This window comes from Pristis pectinata, chromosome 1 (genome assembly GCF_009764475.1).
Source record: "Pristis pectinata isolate sPriPec2 chromosome 1, sPriPec2.1.pri, whole genome shotgun sequence".
NCBI classification, from domain to species: domain Eukaryota; kingdom Metazoa; phylum Chordata; class Chondrichthyes; order Rhinopristiformes; family Pristidae; genus Pristis; species Pristis pectinata.
This window is the reverse complement of record NC_067405.1, coordinates 25,527,502-25,547,950: the sequence shown is the minus strand read 5'-3', so window position 1 is coordinate 25,547,950 and position 20,449 is coordinate 25,527,502. Positions and strand designations below refer to the sequence as shown.

Below are 20,449 nucleotides of genomic sequence, written 5' to 3'. Positions count from 1 at the left end.
GCTCTGAGGAAGAGGAGGAAGGGAGGGCTGGCAGCTGTGGGCTCAATCAGGCAATGTGATTAGAGAAGTATGTGGGATGGAATAGGAAGGTTACTGTCTGGTCTAATCAGTGCTTGCAGAGGTGGTATTGGGGTGGGATGGGGTGGGGTGGGACGATCCAAAGGATGAACAGTAGGTCAGGTGGTTATTGTAGCACACTCCCAATTCAGCACTGTGGTACTGTTTTGCCATGTATGGCCAATGTTGTTTGCTCCCAGAACAACTGATGTTAAAATCGGTCAGTGCAACTGATGCTAAAATCACACTGGATTACAAGAGTGACTCCCACCCAGAAAATGTTTGACTGAATTTCTGTAGTGATGTGAAACAAGCTGGAATGGATTGTCCTGGAATATTTTGGCCTGTAATTTCTGGGCAGAGATCATTTCATTTTCATTGTTAGACTTTACCTCTTCCGTCAGTTAATCAGTCAATATAATTTGCACATGAATCAACTTTGTACACTTAAAAATGATGGTCCACGGACTGAGAAATTTTCAACCCTGCCAATAAAAAAGGGTGATACTACCAGGCATGTATAAAAAGTATATAAATAAAGTATATAAATATAAAGCACCTCCCCATGATCTTTTCCAATAATAAACTTTTCACCCAGTCTCAGAACCAACTCTGCTGATTAGAAGTATAATACTTTGTGGTTCTAACATGAATAAGGCTTTTTATCCAAAATAATTGCAAAGATATAATGCTGAATTCATTAATGTTTACAATAATATTGCTAAATCCCTTGGACAACTTCTGAGGTACTGATATTGAGTTGAAACAATTGGTATAAACAATTGCTCCAAATTTAACTGATGGAAGTGAAATTTTAATCCATCCAAAACTGTATCTTCAAGTCCAATGAAATTTTTTCTTTGTGTTCAACATCTTAGACATCTCCTTCAGGTGGACCCTCAGTCCTTATGATCTGGAGGGTTCCTTTCCCTTTCCAATATCAGAATATTTGTAATATGCTCAAGGGTCAACCAGGAAGCCCCCAACATTAAATTTTTAATTCCTGGATAAAATATGAACTCCCTGACTTCAGAAGTCAGAAAAGTAAAAAATGCCATTGGACCATAGCATACGTTAAAACTACAAAATAGATTTAAAAAATAGCCAAAAGATCAGTGGACTTGTAGTTCAATAGCTACAAGCTGAACTGTTCTTTTGAAAGAGGGAAAGTAATCATTGCATCAGCTATATTAATCCTCCATGACATATCAAGCTGGCTCAAGGTCACCAAAAGTGATGGATTACTGATACACTTGTGAAGAGTATTTCCAGTCTAACTCCCTGACAGCTACAGATATGGTACTTCATTGGAATACAATAGGTAGTTCAACATTTGTTGGAGATAAATAAAATCTTAATGCAATACAGCTGCAGATAAAATATAGAACATGAGTTATTCATATTTCAATTGAATAACATGAAATCCCTCACAGATATTAGATCAGATACAATGGGCGAGAAATCTGTTCACACAACTCCATATGAAAACACCATACTGCTGAAAATTAGGTTGACCTTTTGCACATATGGTGACTTAGCAACCATTGAAAAATTCATCTCATGTTTATACAGGATTTTTGTTCTCCTTTGTAATATTTCATGGGTAAAGTTCCCCAAATAATTTTCACAGTAGAGAACATGCAAAATCTCCAGTGAGATTTTTATCCTCCTTGTTATAAATAATGATGGTCCTTATTCACTCATTGAGCAACCAGTACCCCTGACCCTGTTTCACTTGATACTGAGCTTCCCTTGAAAAGGATCAATGCTCAAACTGCATTATTTTCCCTCACTGAGATATGGGACCTCATATGACCTCAAATATAATACCATCTGTTTTACTAACTGATTTGTTCGTTTTTCCTGGCACCTTCAAAGATTCTACATAAGTAAACCTACACCAATGGACCAAAATAATAAACTAAAATTTTCCCTGTTATATTACAATAAATCTATAGTAATCTTTACAGATATAAATGTCACTTAAAATGACAGGCATCTAATAGTTAACATTTTTTTTCAAAATATCAATGCAACACTTTCCCTGCTGTCAAAAGAGAAGACCGCTGAAGGGGAAAATTGTTTCTGAGAGGGAGTTTACATTGAAAATGTTCTATTCCTATATAACATTTCACGGTAAGGACAAAAAACCTTAAAGTGACTTAAAAAAAGGAGGTGCTCATAAAAGTTAAGGATTGATAGCATCAAACGTGCAAAAGAATCTGACCCCACACAAACTCACATGCAAACTCAGTGTGCCCATCGCTTGCTGTTATTCCCAGTGAAGGACAGATTAAAAGAATCAAACCCCAGAAGGTCTGTAACAAAATGGTATAATGTGCTTTGGTCACTCAAGTGAGATCGCTAATTCTGAGAGAAAACAAAACAATCAATTAATATTTTATTCTTGCAATACAACAAATATTGCAAAGAGGGATGGACAAAGGTGGATGATTTGGAAAGGGTATAGGAAGGTTTAGGTGATAAGTGTTTCTGTAACTATTGTACAAAGAGGCTATGAGACAATTGAAAGATGTTTTGTGGCCTGGAATAGATAATGGCACTCACCAAGCACCCAGAGGCTTAACAGCTTTGTTAGAGTGGAAAACAAAGTATTTCCCTACTTTCCAATATCAGCGTGCATAATCCTTTCATTGCTGCCTTTCATTGTTTATCTGCTTTCTTGTTGTATCTGATCTCATGAGGCCCATTTCGATCCCAGTGATGAACAACTTGGCAATATCAAAGGTTTATTTTCTTTCTTTCTTGGACTAATTTCCCCTGGTTTTGTTTATGTATGAGCATAAGCAAGTTAATAAAATGCCCAGCTTGATCAGTGGCAGGCATCTTTATCCTGTCTTGGAGAACTAAATTCAGCTGGTTGTTGATAATGTTGACATTGTCTGAGCTGGATATAGTAAATATCATAGAATAGGAAATGAATAGTTTATGATTAATCAGACAGTTATGATTCTTGTAAAATGCTACTAGAATTATTTCTCACTTATTACATTAATAATTCAATATTTATATCAGTGCAATTGGAACATATAATACACATTTTTATATAATTTCATCTTTAACACATGACTGAAAATTCTGACAGAGAATTCATTCTTGGAAGTGGTAATGTGAAGAAGTTTTGCTCTTAAGTTATGGATTAAGTCTTGAATTTGGGCCCAAGCAGGTGTGGAAAAAAAAGTCTCTTTTTAAAGATTAAATCCCTGAATTATCAAAACAAAAAAAATGAAGCTTAAGGGTTTTTATTTGAATGGGTGCAGCACTGCAATGAGACAGATGAGTTAACCGCATAAATAGCAACATACAGTATGAGTATGATCTAATAGCTATTGAAGAGACATCTTTGCAGGGTGACAAGGAATGGGTGTTCAATATTCCAGGTTATACAATGTTCCAAATGAACAGGCCAAAAGGAAAAGGAGGCAGATTAACTTTGTTAATCAAGCAAGTATTAGAGAGGTGTTGAGTTATGATGTAGAGGCAGTGAATAGTAATGTGAAATTGATTTGAGTTGAAATCATGAAAAGCATGGGAAAGAGGAGTCACAGAGTAATAGAGTAATATAGCATGGAAACAGGCCCTTCAGCCCAACTGGTCCATGCCAATCACAGCATCCTCCCTGCTAGTCCCAGTTGCCCACGTTCAGTCCCTAACCCTCAAAGCCCCTCCCCTCCATGTACCTATCCAAATGCCTCTAAAGTGTTGCAATTGTACCCGCCTTGACCACTTCCTCTGGGAGCTCATTCCATGCACTCACTACCCCTTGTGTGAAGAAGTTATCTCTCATTTCTCCTTTAAATTTCTCCCCTCTTATCTTGTATGTGTCCTCTAGTTTTGGATTCCCCAACCCTGGGAAAAAGACTATGACCATCCACCTTATCCATACCCCTCATGATTTTATAAACTTCTGTGAGGTCATCCCTCATTCTCTGATGCTTCAAGGAACAAAGATCCAGCATGGCCAACCTCTCTCTATAACTCAGGCCCTCTAATGCAGGCAACGTCCTTGTGACATGGGTGGGAGTAGTCTATAGGCCCCAAAATGTGACTTCTTAATGGGGGGGGGAGCAAAAATGTGGAGAATAGGTAGGACATGTTTAAAGGAAACTGCAATTTTCATGGGAGATTTTAATCTATACATTAATTGGACTGGCAAGATTTGATCATGAGTAATGAGGAAGGATAATTCCTTCTTGGATTAACCATTTTGTGATTAAAGATTCCCTAGAAGGTGGTGACCATGATATGATAGAATTCCAGATACGATTCACAAGACTTGCTGTTCATAATTGTAAGATTATTGACTAACTAATTTCACAGTTTCTAAACATGAGTATATTCACCTGTTGATTACAGTGTGTTCATTTTCATTTTAAATAAGTAGTATTCTATATCTGTATTGACATAGAAAAAAAAATGTAATAGTTTCTTTAAGGCTGTTAGAATTTAAAGAATATATGTCATGTGTGTTACTTGGTAGATTGTTCTAATACTGTATGTTTCATGTTTTGGAGCGAAACTGAGTGTTAGTTGTCAGAATAAATAGATATATTTCATGATGCTCCTAGCCTTAGGTGAGTTTATGTAAAACTACACTGCAGTCTAAGACACAAGTACACCAAAAAATTTATTAAAATTTGTCATTATGGACCAACTGAGAATTCAGATATTATATCTGTCTACTGATCACTGATGTGTGCAATGTATTAATTTAACAAAAGCAACATTTGATCAATGTGAAATGCCTATGAAAGGTGGAACAATAGACAGAGGACATAGTTAACTATCAATGCATACAGTTGAATCTCAAAATTTCTATGTGGTGCTCAATGAATGTGTACTGTTTTACTGAAATGCAAAGAGACGTTTAGCAGAATGCTTTTGAGCTGCAGAGCAATATGGTGTCATGACTTACTTTTGCACGACTTCCCATCATTTCCTAAGCTGTAGCCAGTCCTGCATCGACATGTCTTTGCTTTGTGGCTGCTGCTGAGCAGGCAGATGTCAGAGCATCCTCCGGGTTTGCCATACAGATCCAGTTCGCAAGCATGACTTCTAACTGAGAAAATCAATGAGAGATGCTTTTTAAATGGGCAGTTGGAAAATCAATGATTTAAAATGGAATGGTAATAATCCTCTACACGATACACTCAAATGTAAACCATAACCAATTCTTCCTTCATAAATGGATGATTATTAAAATTAAAAGCACCGTGTCGAAATGCACACAGTATTTCCAACAAGGTGGATAAATTAATGCCACAAATAGAAGAAAAAGATTTTGTAGCAAACACAACAACATGGCTTCAGGGTGACCAAAGCTAGAGCTGAATCTTCAAGGATATTCAATATTAAGGACAAAGAAAAAGGAAAGATAAATGAACTGAGGAGAAGGTTATATTAAGATCCAGCACTGTGCAATGAGAAAGGGTTAATTCATCATTTTAAAGGGAGTTTCAGGGAAAAGTAACCATATTCTGACAGAATTTTATTTTGAGTTTGAAAGTTATTTAGTTCAAATGGAAACATTTGAACAAGAAAAACTACAAATGTACGTGGGGTGAGTTCCTTGCCATTGACTGGGAAATTATATTAAAAGGTATGATAGACATTTAACTTAGGAGCAGGAATTGGCTGCTTCTAAATTCTGCTCTGCCATTTAATAAGATCGTGGTTGATTGGATCATAACTTTAACTCCGTGTTCCTGTCTAACATTAGGAAGTAACATTACATCCTCTTGCAGAATAGAAATCTTTCTACCTCTGCCTTAAAAATACTCAAAGACACCTCTTCCACCACAGTCTGAGGAACAGAGTTTCAAAGACTCACACCCCCTGAAAAAATAAAAACAAAAATACCTTGTGTGTCATTTATTGGAGACACTTTAATTTTAACCTGTAAACTCTATTTCCAGATTTTCCCGCAAGATGAAACATCCTCTCCACACCCACCCTGTTAAAGTCCTCAAGAACTTTTTTATGTTTTAATCAAGTCCTTTCTTGTTCTTCTGGAATCCAATGGATGCAATCCTAGCCTGTCCAATTTTCCTCATATGACAATCCTAACACTACCCCTCACCCTTCCAGCCACTTCAGGAATCAGTCGAGTAAATATTTTCTGAACTGCTTTCAATGCATGAACATCTCTCCCTAAATAAGGACACCAATGTACACAACACTCTAGAGGTGCTCTCACTGATACCCTATATAACTGAGGTAAAATCTCCATTTGGTTCCCCAAGCAATAAACAATAACATCAGTTAGCTTTCTGCATTACTCACTCTAATTGCATACTCGCCTTTTGTAAATCATACTCAAGAACGTTGAGATTCCTGTGCATCACAGAGTTCTGCATTTTCTCACTATTGAGTAAACAAGTTTTCTTAATTCTTACAATAATGGACAACTTCATGTTTTCACATACTATAGTCCAGCTGCCACATTTTTGACCATTTACTTAACCTATCTACATGCCTTTGGAATCTCCTTATGTGCTCTTTACAACTTACTTTACTACCTATTTTATGTCATCAGCAAATTTAGCAGCAATATCTTTGGTGCCTTCATCCAAATGTTTTTCTTAAAAAAGTAAGAAGTTAAACCCCAGCACCACTCATTGCATCTTACCAACCAGACAAATGACACATTTGTGCTTACTCTATACTTCCTGTCAGCCTACACATCTTCTGTCCACATGAATAAGTTACCTTCCTCACCATGAGCTTTTATTTTATGCCACAACCTTTGATGTGGCACCTGATCAAATGCTTTCTGGAAATCTAAGTTGAGTATATCCACCATCCTTTTACCTATAGCTCATGTTATTTCAAAGAACTCCAACAGATTGGTCAAACATGATTTTCTTTTCACAAACCCATGTTGACTTTGCCGGAGAAACTTCATTTTTTTCTATTGTAATCTGTTTAATAATAGCTTCCAGTATTTTCCATATCACAGATGCTGAGCAGTACATTCCTCTTTTCTGACTCTCTCCCTTTTTAAATAAAGAAATTACATTTGCTTTTTCCAATCTAATGGAGCATTCCCAGAACATAGGGAGTTTTGGAAAATTAAAACTAATGCATCACCTATCTCACTGAAAACTAGCATGCAGGTGCAATGGGCAATTAAGAAGGCAAATAGTATATTGGCCTTTAGAATGAGAATTTGAATAGAAGACTGAAGATATTTCACTGCAACTATATAGGGCCTTGGGTTAGATCTGGAGAACTGTGCACCATTTTGTTTTCCTATTTTTATAGCAAAAACACAGGTCCTTTGTCTCACGGACCATAAAACACCCATTTACACTAATCCCATTTTATTTTCTCCCACCTTACCTTCAACTGCCTCCAGATTCTACACATTATGAGCAATTTACAGTGGCCGATTAACTGACCCACCTGCATGTCTTTAGGATGTAGAAGGAAACCAGAGCACTAAGAGGATACCTGTGTGGTCAGAGGGAAGTTGTGGAAACTTGACACAGCTTGAGACAGCACCAGAGCTAAAGATTGAGCCCAAGTCACTGGAGCTGTAAGATAGCAACTCTACTAGCTGTGCCAGTGTGGTGTCAAACTAAGAAAAAAGATTTATTTGGATCAGTGGATGTCCGACAAAGATTCATCAGCCTGGTTCCTGGGATGGCAGGTTTCTGCTCTGTGGAAACTGGGTCTGTATTCTTCAATTTTTTTTTAAAAATGAGAAGTGTTGTCTTTAAAAATTAAAACAAAAATCTTAAAGGACTAAGCACTGATGCAGAGAGAATGTTCCTCTGGGCTGAAGACTCTGGAATTAGTTTATCGTCTTAGGATAAGGTACAGACTATTTAAGGCAGAATTGGAGAAGTTTTGACATTCTCCTATCACAAAGGGTTGTGGAGATTCAGCCATTGAGTTCATACAAAAAAAATCAGAAGATTTCTGGATATAAATGAAATTATGGATTATAGTCCAGGCAGATGGCACTGTGGTAGAAGATGAGCTATGATCTTAAAGAATGCCCTATTTCTACTTCTGGTTCTCATGTTCTTATATTCTGATGCTCACATTAAATGAGAAAGAGATTTCAATTAAATTTGACCCCAAAACTTACAATTTATTGTATCAAGATTTTATTGTCTCACCCCATATTATGAATAATACATAATATGGGGTGAGACACAGAAATAACCACAGACCAAGCACATTCATTGTTATAACACCCACAACAAAATAAAATACTTCAAAGGAGCCAAAGTTATCAAAGGGAAATTATTACCAAGCTACGTAAGCAGATATTACAACAGACAGCCAAATGTTTGTTCAAAATCATGTGTTTTAAGAAGAAAACAGAAAATGCAAGAAAAACTCAGCAAGGTGGACAGCATTGGTGGAAAGATAACAGTTAATGTTGCAGGTCTGTGATGCTTCAACGGAACTGAGAAAGGAAGAAACAACTTAGCCTGGGTCACAGAAATGATGGTGAGGAGCAATGTGTGGATGGGTTTTAAGGAGCAATGTTTATAGAGAGGTTTGGAGGGGGAATTCAATAAAAGCAACACCCAAGCAGTTGAAGACCTAGAAGCTGATAGAAAAGCAAATGAAATTGGAGTGTACAGGAGGCCTTTTACTAAGGATTGAAACCTATTTAAGTGAGTTACAATTTGTGTTTATTTATAGATTGGCAGATATGGGTAAATTTTGTGAAATACGGTGGAATGTGCAATGGGTATCCAATCAGAAACCATGAATTTCAAATACAAATATTTTATACATTTCTGCCATAAAATAACCTGTTGTAAAAATTGAACCATACTGCTAAGTACCTGTGGATCAGCCTTGTGCATCCATTGTAATTTAGCAAGTACACAAACTGAAAACGAAATACATAGTTGGCCTGAAGTTGAATACCTCACATTATAAGAGAGATGCCATCAAGAAATAAGATGGATGTTGCTAAATGAAAACAAATAAAGAACCTTGAAAATGCTATCTTCAAAACGATATTAAAACACAAAAGAATGAGGAGTAAATTGTAAACCAGGCTCTTAGAATTTCTAGGAATAGTTGAGCTTAAATGTAAAAATTCCCTAATTTACCCAATAAAAAAATTCACAATTGGTTATTTAAGATATGTTGGGATTCCATGAATTATTCAGCTTATACTTGTTGCTGGAAGTAAAGACTGTATTTTGATGTTCCTTTCATATTTCATTCATGTTCAAATTAAATATTTTAGTTTACTCAACAGTGTATTGCATTGGTAAACCTAAATAAGCTTGCTTGCTTGGTGTGCAATCTATGTTACAAGATCACAATGTATAAAGTGTGCTTACACTGGAAAGTGAATGTTAAAGTAGATTGCAAAATAAAGTGGTGTTGACGAAGAGTAGAAATCTTATCACAAATGTACTGGTCACCTCATCAGGCGATATAAATATTTTCCCTTCCCTGAATTATATGTATTTGTGTAATAAGAGGAACTGACTGTATCTAATGACATATTTAAAAGAAATAAGCTTTGTTTAATTTCAGCACCTTCTGAAGTTGATTTGTTGAATGTAATCAGATTCATTTGGCTCTGTAAATAAATTTAAGTTACTGTCGAAGAAAAAATGTTCATCAGAAACATTCATGATTATGTGGATTCTTATAATATAGCCTTTGTTCTTCTAATATTGAAAATAATATGAGCAATTATTAAGATTCTGATACTTTTACAGTATGTCTATCAGAATTTAACACAGACTTGATTAAATGTGTTTACAGCTCCCTTATATTCACGTTGCCAAGGAATCTGGAACTGAAATATATGGATAGTATGCGGTCGAAGTGCTTACCCCCAGATGCTCATTAAACACACAATGTTAATGCTGGCTCGTGTGTGTTCATTTCTGGTCGCATAGAGTTATACAGCATGGACGCAGGCCCTTTTCCCTGTTTGCACCAACCATCAGCCACTGATTTGCACTCATCTCATTTTATTCTCCCCACTTTCCCATTAACTCCTCTCAGGTTCTACCACTCTTCTACGTACTGGGGGAAATTTAATCAATTAACCTGCCAAACTGCATGTCTTTGGTCTGTGGGAGGAAACCAAAGCACCCAGAGGAAACCCACATGGCCATTGGAAGAAAGTGGAAACTCCATACAAACAGCACTAGAGGTTTGGATTCAAAGTCTTCCTTAGTCTTCTATCTAAATAAGACAGAAGCTCTACCAGCTGTGCCACTGAGCCACCTCTAATGGTGAGGTAGACATGCATTTTTACCATATGATACCTTTGGCCTTGAAAGTACAGCTTTACTCATGTCGAGTTTCAATTCTTGAAAACCTAGCTATTACTGAGGATTTTATTTTTTTACCTTTTTCTTTGGCTCTTTTATTTCATTTTCAATTATTTCCCCTTATTCCAATATGTTAAATGATTTTATGTTAATTTAAATAATACTATTTTGTACTCTGCTTTGTACTCTGCTCAGTGAGCTTTCATTCATTTGATCTGCTGAAAAGGCACATTGTCTGGCTTGTTCATCCATATTACAGATCTGCTGAGACAATATCATGCTGAAAACTTCCAGTAATAAATAAAAGCAGCTTCTCAAAAGATCAATGGAAAACTGTAAACAGAATTCCGCCTCACCACAAAGCACCGAATGTTGGAGTTTCCTAATTCCTTAAAATTACACATCAGACAATAAAGTATAAAGGGTTAACAGAAATCTATACCCACTGAGTTAATGTAGGATAATGATTGATAAATTTATGCAGAAATTCATATGACTATTTGAAGCATTCATACATTTGATTCCAAGATGTAATTCTGAGACCATTGTCTCTTAAAATTATTGTCAAGCCATTAGTTCATAATTGGTATTAAAAGTCTGTCATGAACTACAAAAAGAAACTGATTTATTACATGCCTTCCATGTTTTAATGATTTATACATTGAACAGAATATTTCCTTGACTTGAAATCTTTTAATAAGTTCATTTAAATGAAATCTTATGTAAGAACTTAAAATAAATGGACTTTAATGTTCAAATTAGCATTTCATTACATAAAGCGTTGGAGGCTAAGGGGAGACCTGAGGGAGTTTTTTAAAATTATGAGAGACATAGATACAGTAGACAGTCAGAATCTGTTCCCCAGGGTAGAAATGTCAAACACCAGAGGACATGCTTTTAAGGTTAGAGGGGGGCAAGTTTAAATGCGACATGAGGGGCAAGGTTTTTATGCAGAGGGTGGTAGGTGCCTGGAATGGGTTACTAGGGGTAGTAGTCGAAGCAGACAGCTTGGTGGTGTTTAAGAGGCTTTTAGATAGACGCATGAATATGAAGGGAATGGAGGGATATGGATGATTAAACAGGAGGAGGACATTTAGCATAAATCAACATCAAGATCGGCACAACATTGTGGACTGAATGGCCTGTCCAGTACTGCACTGTTCTAAGTTCGAAGCTAAAGGACATAAATGTTTTTGCAAATGAGTTTTGAAAACCATATATTTTAATTTTTTGCTTGTAATTTCTGAACACTTTTGGAAGGATTGGCTCAGAGAATTAATGGAGTGATGTGGAACTTGAAAATTTATGTTAATATTGTTTTAAATAATAAAAATGGTTTAAACATCCAATAGGTCAGCCAACGGAAAGAAAAGCAGAGTTAAGGTTTCAGGACCAAGGCCCTCTATCAGAGAATTTGAATGTGAGTAAGAGTGTTCTGACAAAGGATCTCTGACCTGAAATATCAGCTCCAGCATTTTCTGTTTTTATTCAGGTTTCCAGCATCTGCAGTTTTATTTGATTTTTAAATTGTCTTAAATGTGTTAATAATTGGATCAAATTGTTGTTATTTTAAAATTTACATGTTTAGCTCAGATAACCCAATGACATCCAACTGTTTGGTTATTAGATTAAACATCCCCATAGTCGGAGCTTCTCTTGAACGAACACGATTGTGAGCACCATGATGGGAAGTTAGGAAAACCTTAGAATGTCAACTTGATCTTAAATTTAGTCCATGATAGTGACAACTAATTTTCTTTCCCTACCTTCAAAAATTCAACATCTTTTGCACAGATATAAAGATTAGATTTTTTTTTACTCTAATACATGCTTTTGCCAACCAGTTGTGAGTTTCAGAATTTAGAAATGGTATTTGATGACGTCCGATTCCCAAGGATGATCACGTCTCTTGCAGTATATTGAAAATTTGTGCAAAGGAAAGATCTCTGGTAATTTTAATATAGTTCAAAGTAAGTTTACTATGCTCTTTACAGTAACATGAAACATCCTTTTGCAAAGATGAGTCTCTTGTTTCTTAAATTTTATATCCAATTTATCTTGCTAGTTTTCTTACTCATCAGCATTTATATATGTTTTTGAAATATTGTCCACTTTTCATATGTTCCTTTCCTAAACAGTTAATCAACCATGATTTTTTTTCTAATTTATCTACATTCCAATATTATGCAAAATCAAGCCCCTTCACCCAAGGCCTTCCAGTGACTCACCCAGCCATGATAACAGGCCTTAATTTCTGGATACCCTCCCAAAGGCCTTGATGTCAGACCATCTCTTTTACATTGCCCAAGTCTCCAGACTACTTCCTGCTCAAGATTTGGAACTTCTTGGACAACTGTCAGACATTGATCCCCCAACATCACTCTCCCATGTCACAATCTCCAGGAGCACACTCTTCCCCCTCCCCACCCCTCCCAACAACCAGCCCTCAATCTTTAGATCCCCCTTTCCAACACCAACCCTCCCTCATCCCTACCCCATCCCCAAGGCTCTAATCATCTCAGCATCTCCCCCTATCCACTCTCTAACATACGGGATGAAGTCAAACTATCAACAGGGTTTTTTTTATGCAAAAGCTTATGTTGCCAGTCACCATGTTCATTGTAGCTTTCTTCCAAACTGCCTTAGGAACGTTCTGCACTAAATGGTTCCACAACACTAGTCGGCAGTCTCATGAAACAAAACACTGATAATATTAAAGCAGTGATTATTGTCTGTAGACTGATATATCTGTGAAAGTGTGGAAATTTAAAAAATAAAGTACTAACCAGTAACTGCCAGTAGCTAAAGCATAATGGCCCAGGACAGGTCACCCTTGTGTTTCTTGTTGAATCATACGTTAACGATTAATTAAAGGTAACCTCTTTGTAGTTATATATTTCTGTCATCAGAGAGTCAGGCCTATGACCACCAATCAAATATCCTCTGTGGGATGTGTGAAGGGAATATAATCCCCACATGACCAAGGTACATCAGTTGTTCATCTGCTTTGCCATTAAATTCCAACATGAAATGTATATATAGAGCAAATTTTTCACTGCATCCTACATTGCAGGGAATCATTGAAATGTTTCTGGTGTTCATCTGCCAGTATCACCTGTACATTTAATTTGTACACTGAAACACATTTTGTGCTAGCTTCTCACTCACACTAATGACATCCTCTGGGGTGTAACTAACTGTATTGGCTCTTTGAAATTTTAATGAGAACAAAGGAAATTCACGAACACTGGGAACCTGATATTCAACTGTTATATGCCTGGGGATCAGAGCACTTCATAACTATTGGGAATTGAATAAAATATTACAAAAAATCCTTTAGTTTAGTCTAGCTACACGCACCATTTGTTCTGTGATGGGAATACTTGGTTAGCATATAGAAAATTGCTGAATATAATTTACACAGAAGTTCATTCCATTCCTATGTGAATGTACAATAGATTCTTTGTTGCAACCTGAATTGATCAGTTCAAAGTCATCCAAGGGAGATACGATTGCCTTCATCATGAATTGTAAATTCAGTTTGAAACAGAACCATAACAGTTTATAGTACTGATGGAGGTCATTTGACCAATTTTTCTGTGTTAGATCTCCAAAAAAGCTAAATGTTCATTCTCTACTAGTTCCTTGAATCATTTTAATTGAAAATATTCTTCATCCATTTCATCATGTTCCTTCATAAAGGCTTCACAATTTTACCTTCACCTCTCATTCTTTTGGTGTTGATCTTTGAGTTAAGGATTCCAGCAACCAATTTTCTGAGCAGTTGCAAAAATGTTTCCTAGCTCTACCTTCACAAAACCTTACAATATTTTCAAAATTTCCATGAGACAGCTTCAAGTCAAATTAGGGAGATGGACAATACTTTTGTTTAATGACAACTTCAAATACACCTGAGACAACAACGGACACTTCAACAATCCTGCAAAACCATACAACACAAATCTTCTCAAAATAAAATTCAGTGACAGTGTACCATTTCTATATTCACCTTTTCTAAAAAGGGGGTTTCAATTAAAACTATTGTTGTCAATGATGCTGTCTTGTGGATTCCTACCCACTGGGAAGGATACTGCAACTGCAGAATTGGAATGTGTTCTTGGTCATCTGCATTAGATGCATGTAAAAATAACATACACCTTCCAAAATTTGGTCCCATTATTTTCAACATAATGGACTTTCATAAGTGCATTTAAACATGCATATATTACAGCATCAGACATTAAGTAAGTGTAATTGATGGTAAATTTCTAACCCCAATATTTACTTTAGAATGATCGAAAGATATCATCATTTAATCAAGCAAAGAATGGATTTGGGTTTAATAACAGAAAACAAAGTGTAGAAAAGCCTTTCCAAAAACATTTGAGAACAGAGAAGAACAAAGTCAGGATGCAGACAACCAGAAATTTTACAGTAATATATAAAGACTTACCCAATGGTTGTCTTAGTTTATGGTAGACATGCACAACTCCACCATTCTCCAGTTTTCCTAGTGTTTGAGCATCTGTACCATTGAATCTGTTTATTTTAGTGATGCTTACTTTGTATTTAGCAGTGAAATTATCCAAGTTGATGGCATAAATGAAGTTTTCAAATACTGTCAAACTGTAAAGATGTCTAACCTGCAAATAAAAGGTAACTTAGTATTAACATCGGTTATCATTGGATAATTTATTTCATAACAGTTCACTGTGAGATTAATGATAAGCCTGTATTTTATGACCACTACCATTTCAAACATTAAGTTGAAATATCTGTGCTACAACTGGATGTATATATATGTTTGAATCCAACAAATGGAATTTGCCTTTGAATTTTAATATGTATTATGTAAAAACAAGAATCAAAAAAGTAAAATAATATGTGAAGCAGAACAGTTTATTAAATAGATGATTGATATTAGAATCTATATTTATTTCTTCAAATACATTTACTTCATCATAATTGCCTTTCAGAAGAAATGCATGGATAATTTCTGGAGTGAAACTTTGTCAGAAATGCAGAATTTACCAACAATCTGTACCCAGCGGAAGTAAATAGCACTGTTCAAAAACTTCATGGATTGGAGAAAAGACCACATTAATTTACTTACCTTCTGTGAGTGGCAGCCATTTGGTACAACAGAAGCATCCCATTAATTCCATCCCCCCTTCCTTATGACCCTTATTCTCTCTCACTTTTTTTAAGTCATTTGCCACCTACTTACATAAGGAAGCAACATACAGCAGCAAATTAACCTCCCAGCACATCTTTGGGATGTGGGAGGAAACCCATGCGGTAATAGTGAGAATGGATTTTCTGACAGCTATTGGAAAATGTTCCTAAAAATTCTCTAAAATGGATCTTCTAATGGAGTTTCAATAATTAATATTAATTCTTTGGAAACAAAGAATTTATTAAGTGCATAAAAATTGTAGGAGCATGATGTGCTGCCATCAAATAAAATTATGGCTTTTCCTGTGTCTCATCCACTTTCTTGTCCAGTTCTCAATAATCCTTGTTCGATGAAATAAAGCGTGTGCTATGAAGCCCACATTGAGCAATAATGGTGTAAACATTAGTCTAATGCAATCCTGCTCCACAAACTTCTGTGGATGGTAAAAGGGATGGGTTCCAACAAACAACTAACAAGGAATTTTTTTTTACTCTCTAATATATGAATAGTGGGGCTTACTATAGCACTGACACCCCACACTAGGTATAACACAGACCAGGAATTATAAGTATATTCATAATATTGTTCTGTTACTCACTTTCAGCCACTGGAATGGCCCTTAAAAGATGTTCATAAAATATTTTTTCTGTATATATTCTGGAATAATTTTACAAATTTTAATAAAATCTCTCTGTGACATTTGAAGCTGGATTTTAAGGAGCTGCTAAGTAAAAAGTCTTAAATCACAACTCACATCAGTGTGTACATGCTCTCTTCAGACTTCCAGATTGGTAGAAGGTGTGATTTATGGATTTCGGTATTTTTTTACTGACATTTGCATTACTTTAGGAGATGTCAGTAAATCAACGTAAACACAAAATAATCCAGACTTGAAAATAAATGTTCCTTTACTCTGTATAACTCGATTGAACTGATCTACTAAAGTGCAACTACCATCTAGTTTTTATTCTATCTCTCTACATCAGATGTGACATATTACCAATAATTTCAACCTTATTTATGTTTAGTACTGCACCTGGGTTGCAGACTTGAGCACTCAGAGCAGTCATATCTCATTAGTAAAACCAACCCACTTGCACTGTTGATAGTCCTGGTGACAGGAGAAGGAAAATGAAATGTTTGCAACAAAAAGTAACTGGGAATCTTTTTTTAACAAGGTTACTCTTCTTGGCAGAATAAAACAGAGCTCAGTGAAGCGGAGAGAGAGATATGTGAAGAAACAAATGTATGTAAGTCTACTTGAGCACATATTGTTTTCCCTTTTTTTACTGTTTGTTGTTTACTATTCTGTAAAAAAAAACACATGCATTACTGAAATGAAGACTGGAACAGACACAGAAAAGTTCAAATTGGGTAAACATCAGCCGTGAGAACATAGGAAAGGAAAGCAGCAGGGTGCACATCCCTTGAGGTGGCTCCACCTTTGCTCTTTTCCTCAATACAAACTTACAGTATATCCTTTTATTCCTTAATTTCCTAACTTCCTTTGAAGAAAGAGTATTGATCTCAGTCAATAAGAACAGAAAAAATAGGAGCAGCAGTACCCCCTTGAGCCTGATCCACCAGTCAATAAAATCATGGTTCATCCGATTTTTCCATCAACTGCACATTTATGCCCACTCTTTATAACCTCTGATTCTTCTAAAATATAAAATTCTGACTCAAAAAGACAGCTCACCATTACCTTCTCAAGGGCAATTAGGGATGGGCATTTAAATCCTGGCTCAGCCTGCAAAGTTCAGATCCATTGAATGTGGATCTCTCATCCCTCTAATCCCTTAAATCCCTCAATCAAAGATATGGCTCAAAGATATGTTGCTTATCCCAAATAGGTCTATGTTTTTTGAAACACAAGTAAATCCTTCCCTGAAGAATCTTTTCCAATAATTTCCCTACCACTGATGTAAGACTGACCGGCCTATAATTTCCTAGTATGCCCCTGTTGCCCTTGTTAAACAAGGGAACAATGTTGGTTATTCTCCAGTCTTCTGGCATCTCGCCCATAGAAAAAGTAGATATAAAGATCCTTGTCAAGATCCCAGCACTCCTGGAACAGATCCCATCGTGTCCTGGGGATTTATCCAGATTAATGTTTATTAAGACACTCAACACCTCCTCTGTCTTAATATCAACATATCTCTCCCTTACCTCACCATTATCCATGTCCTTCTCCTTGGTGAAGTACTCATTTAGGACCTCACCCACTTCCTCTAGCTACACACATAAACTTCCTCTTTTGTCCTTTAGTGGACCTACCCTAGCAACTCTCTTGCAACTAACGTATATTTAAAATGTCTTGAGATTTCCCATAATTCAACTGGCCAAGGTCAGAGCCTCTTTTAGCCCTCCTAATTTCTTGTTTAAGTTCTTTCCTGCTTCCTTTATATTCCTCAAAGGTCTTAGAACATAGAACAAAGAACACTACAGCACAGTACAGGCTCTTCGGCCCACAATGTTGTGCCGACATTGTTGTGTTTGTTCAACATTGTTGTTCGGCCCACAATGTTGTGTATTGTTTTCTTTCAGCTTCCTAAACCTTAGATATGCGTCCTATTTCTTTTTCGCCAAACTCACAATATCACATCATCCAAGGCACCTAAGTCTTGCCATCCTTATCGTTCATCCTCACAGGAAAATGCTGGCACTGAACTTTAATCAAATGGCCTTTAAAATTTGGGGGTAAATCTAGATTTGTCAAATATGAATTTACCCCCAAACAGCTGCTCCCAGTCTAGTTTCTCCAGTTCCTGCCTGATACTATTGAAATTAGCCTCCCACCGATTCATTACTTTCACCCTCATGAAGAGGAATGATTGTGAGAGAGAGAAGTTAGTTTCAGGTAATTTATCATTTTTTGTTTTAAAAATTTTATCTCTAAATCTTTAATTTTAAATTCCAATTTATAGCATGTTTAATTTGCAATGGATTGTGATGTTCATTGATACTCAAATTCTTTGACAAATATTATTACCTTATTCCAAGCACATGACGTTCCATACTTATTGAACATAGATCAGTACAGCACAGGAACAGACCCTTCAGCCCATGATATCTGTGCCAACCATGCCAATCTAACTAATCCCATGTGCCAGCACAAAGTCCATACTCCCTCTATTCCCTGCCTGTTCATGTGCCTGTCTAAATTACTCTTAAATGTTACTACCGTATCTGCTTCAACCACTTCCCCTGGCAGCACTTTCCAGACATCCACTACTATTTGTGCCAAAACAATTTCCCTCACAAATATGTTTTAAATATTCCCCCCTCTGACCTTAAAGCTCTCACAGTAAATGCATTGTTAAGAACTCAATTATATCTCATTCCACAAGGTTTAATATTTTTTATATAGCAGGAATATTGTCTAGCAAATGTGCAGTGAGTTAATTGTATCCAACAAAAAAATGTGGAGGGGCAAGATATCACTGAAAACAATGTCCAGATTTATGACTTGATTGATTAGGGGTGCCAGAAGTCGATGATTATTCAGCCACTGAGGTGTATTTTCCCCATTTGTGTGTGATTTGTCATCAAGCTGCTGAGAAACCAGTTAGATTGTAGGATTCTTAGACAGCAAACCAAGAAGTAATTATTTTTAAATGACCACTTGCCTGACCTTTGGTTCCATGCAGATTTTATGCTGTAATGATGCCAAGAGTTGGCATTTCACCATCATTATATCTTCAAAGTCTGGCTCACTGTGTGAATATTGCTGTTCTATATTTTATTTCGTATAGTTTTTTTGGAAAAATGTCTCATTGCTGAATCAGGTGCATCAGAAGTACTCATGGTTGTTCACATCAATTCATGATTTATTGTGAAACAATGCATGCCTCATCAAAAATCCCTGAACAGCTTGACTATGATACCAAAAAAGAGGAAGGGATGTCTTTTCCTTGATTAAAAAACATTTTACTGTGAAAATTAAATTGTAGAAAATGTTAACATATTAATTGAACAAACTATCTTGTTAAAGATTATACTTTGAAAAGTTCCTAGGATTTACAGAAACTTCAGACTGGACCAAAGAGCAGAACCATCTTTTTGGCTTTTTAGTCTCCTTTCATAAAATGATAGATCCACTACTGTTTACTGCAGATCTCCCACATCATACTAACTTGCTTCTTGTCTATCAAAGTTATTCCTTTGGAGGATTTATTTCTTGCAGTTAATGTTCAAGTAATGTGCTCTGGTGACTTGAAGTGTTCACAGAGTCAAAAATCAATAAGTATCTTAGTTGCCAAGCGGCAGTGAGTTAGGAAAAGATCAATGTTGTAAATATTTACAAATAAGTTCCCTGTTAGGTAGAACTTTATGAAAAAAAAACAAACATAGAAATCCACAGTATGGATCTGGAAATTATTAAAGCTGTTTAAAACTGAATCAACTTATCAAAATTCCCTGACCAGCTTGACTGGAACTCTCTCTTTCCTAGTTCTAACAAAGGATCTTGGACCCAAACTGTGATATCTATTTTTCTTTCCACAGAAGCTGCCTTGACCTGTTGAATACTTAAGCATTTTCTGTTTTTATTTCATATAACCAGTATCTGCAGGTTTTTATTTCACATGGACTTGCCTTTTGTGTTACTTCTCAGCATTACTACTTTCAGAGGATATCAATTTCAGTTTCACAGGCTGCTTTCACTCCAACTACTTTAAGCAACTTATTCATAAATCTTTCAAGGCTGGAGCAAACAATACTGTCATTGAAACACACAAGCGTGATTTTTTAGATAATTAAGTGATGAGAAATGAATTGCTGCAAACTGTTTCTGCTTTCCCTTTCTACCTGGTCAAATTTAACCTGTAAATATTTTTGTCATCTCACACACTGCTTTACATGTTCCAGGTAAAACTATAATATCATTTCCACTGAAATTAGTGCACAAGCAAATATAGTCATTGAG

General features: G+C 36.1%; 1 protein-coding gene across 1 annotated transcript in view; it reads right to left on the bottom strand.

Moving 5' to 3' along the window:
• The window catches only part of LOC127583300 (low-density lipoprotein receptor-related protein 1-like), a 1,307,163-nt gene that overhangs the window by 622,247 nt on the left and 664,467 nt on the right, over positions 1-20,449 (bottom strand). The window contains exons 9-10 of the mRNA XM_052039177.1: positions 14,800-14,989; positions 4,994-5,137 (exon numbers count right to left, since the gene is read on the bottom strand). Coding sequence (XP_051895137.1) covers positions 4,994-5,137; positions 14,800-14,989 — 334 coding nt within the window. The remainder of the gene's footprint in view (positions 1-4,993; positions 5,138-14,799; positions 14,990-20,449) is intronic.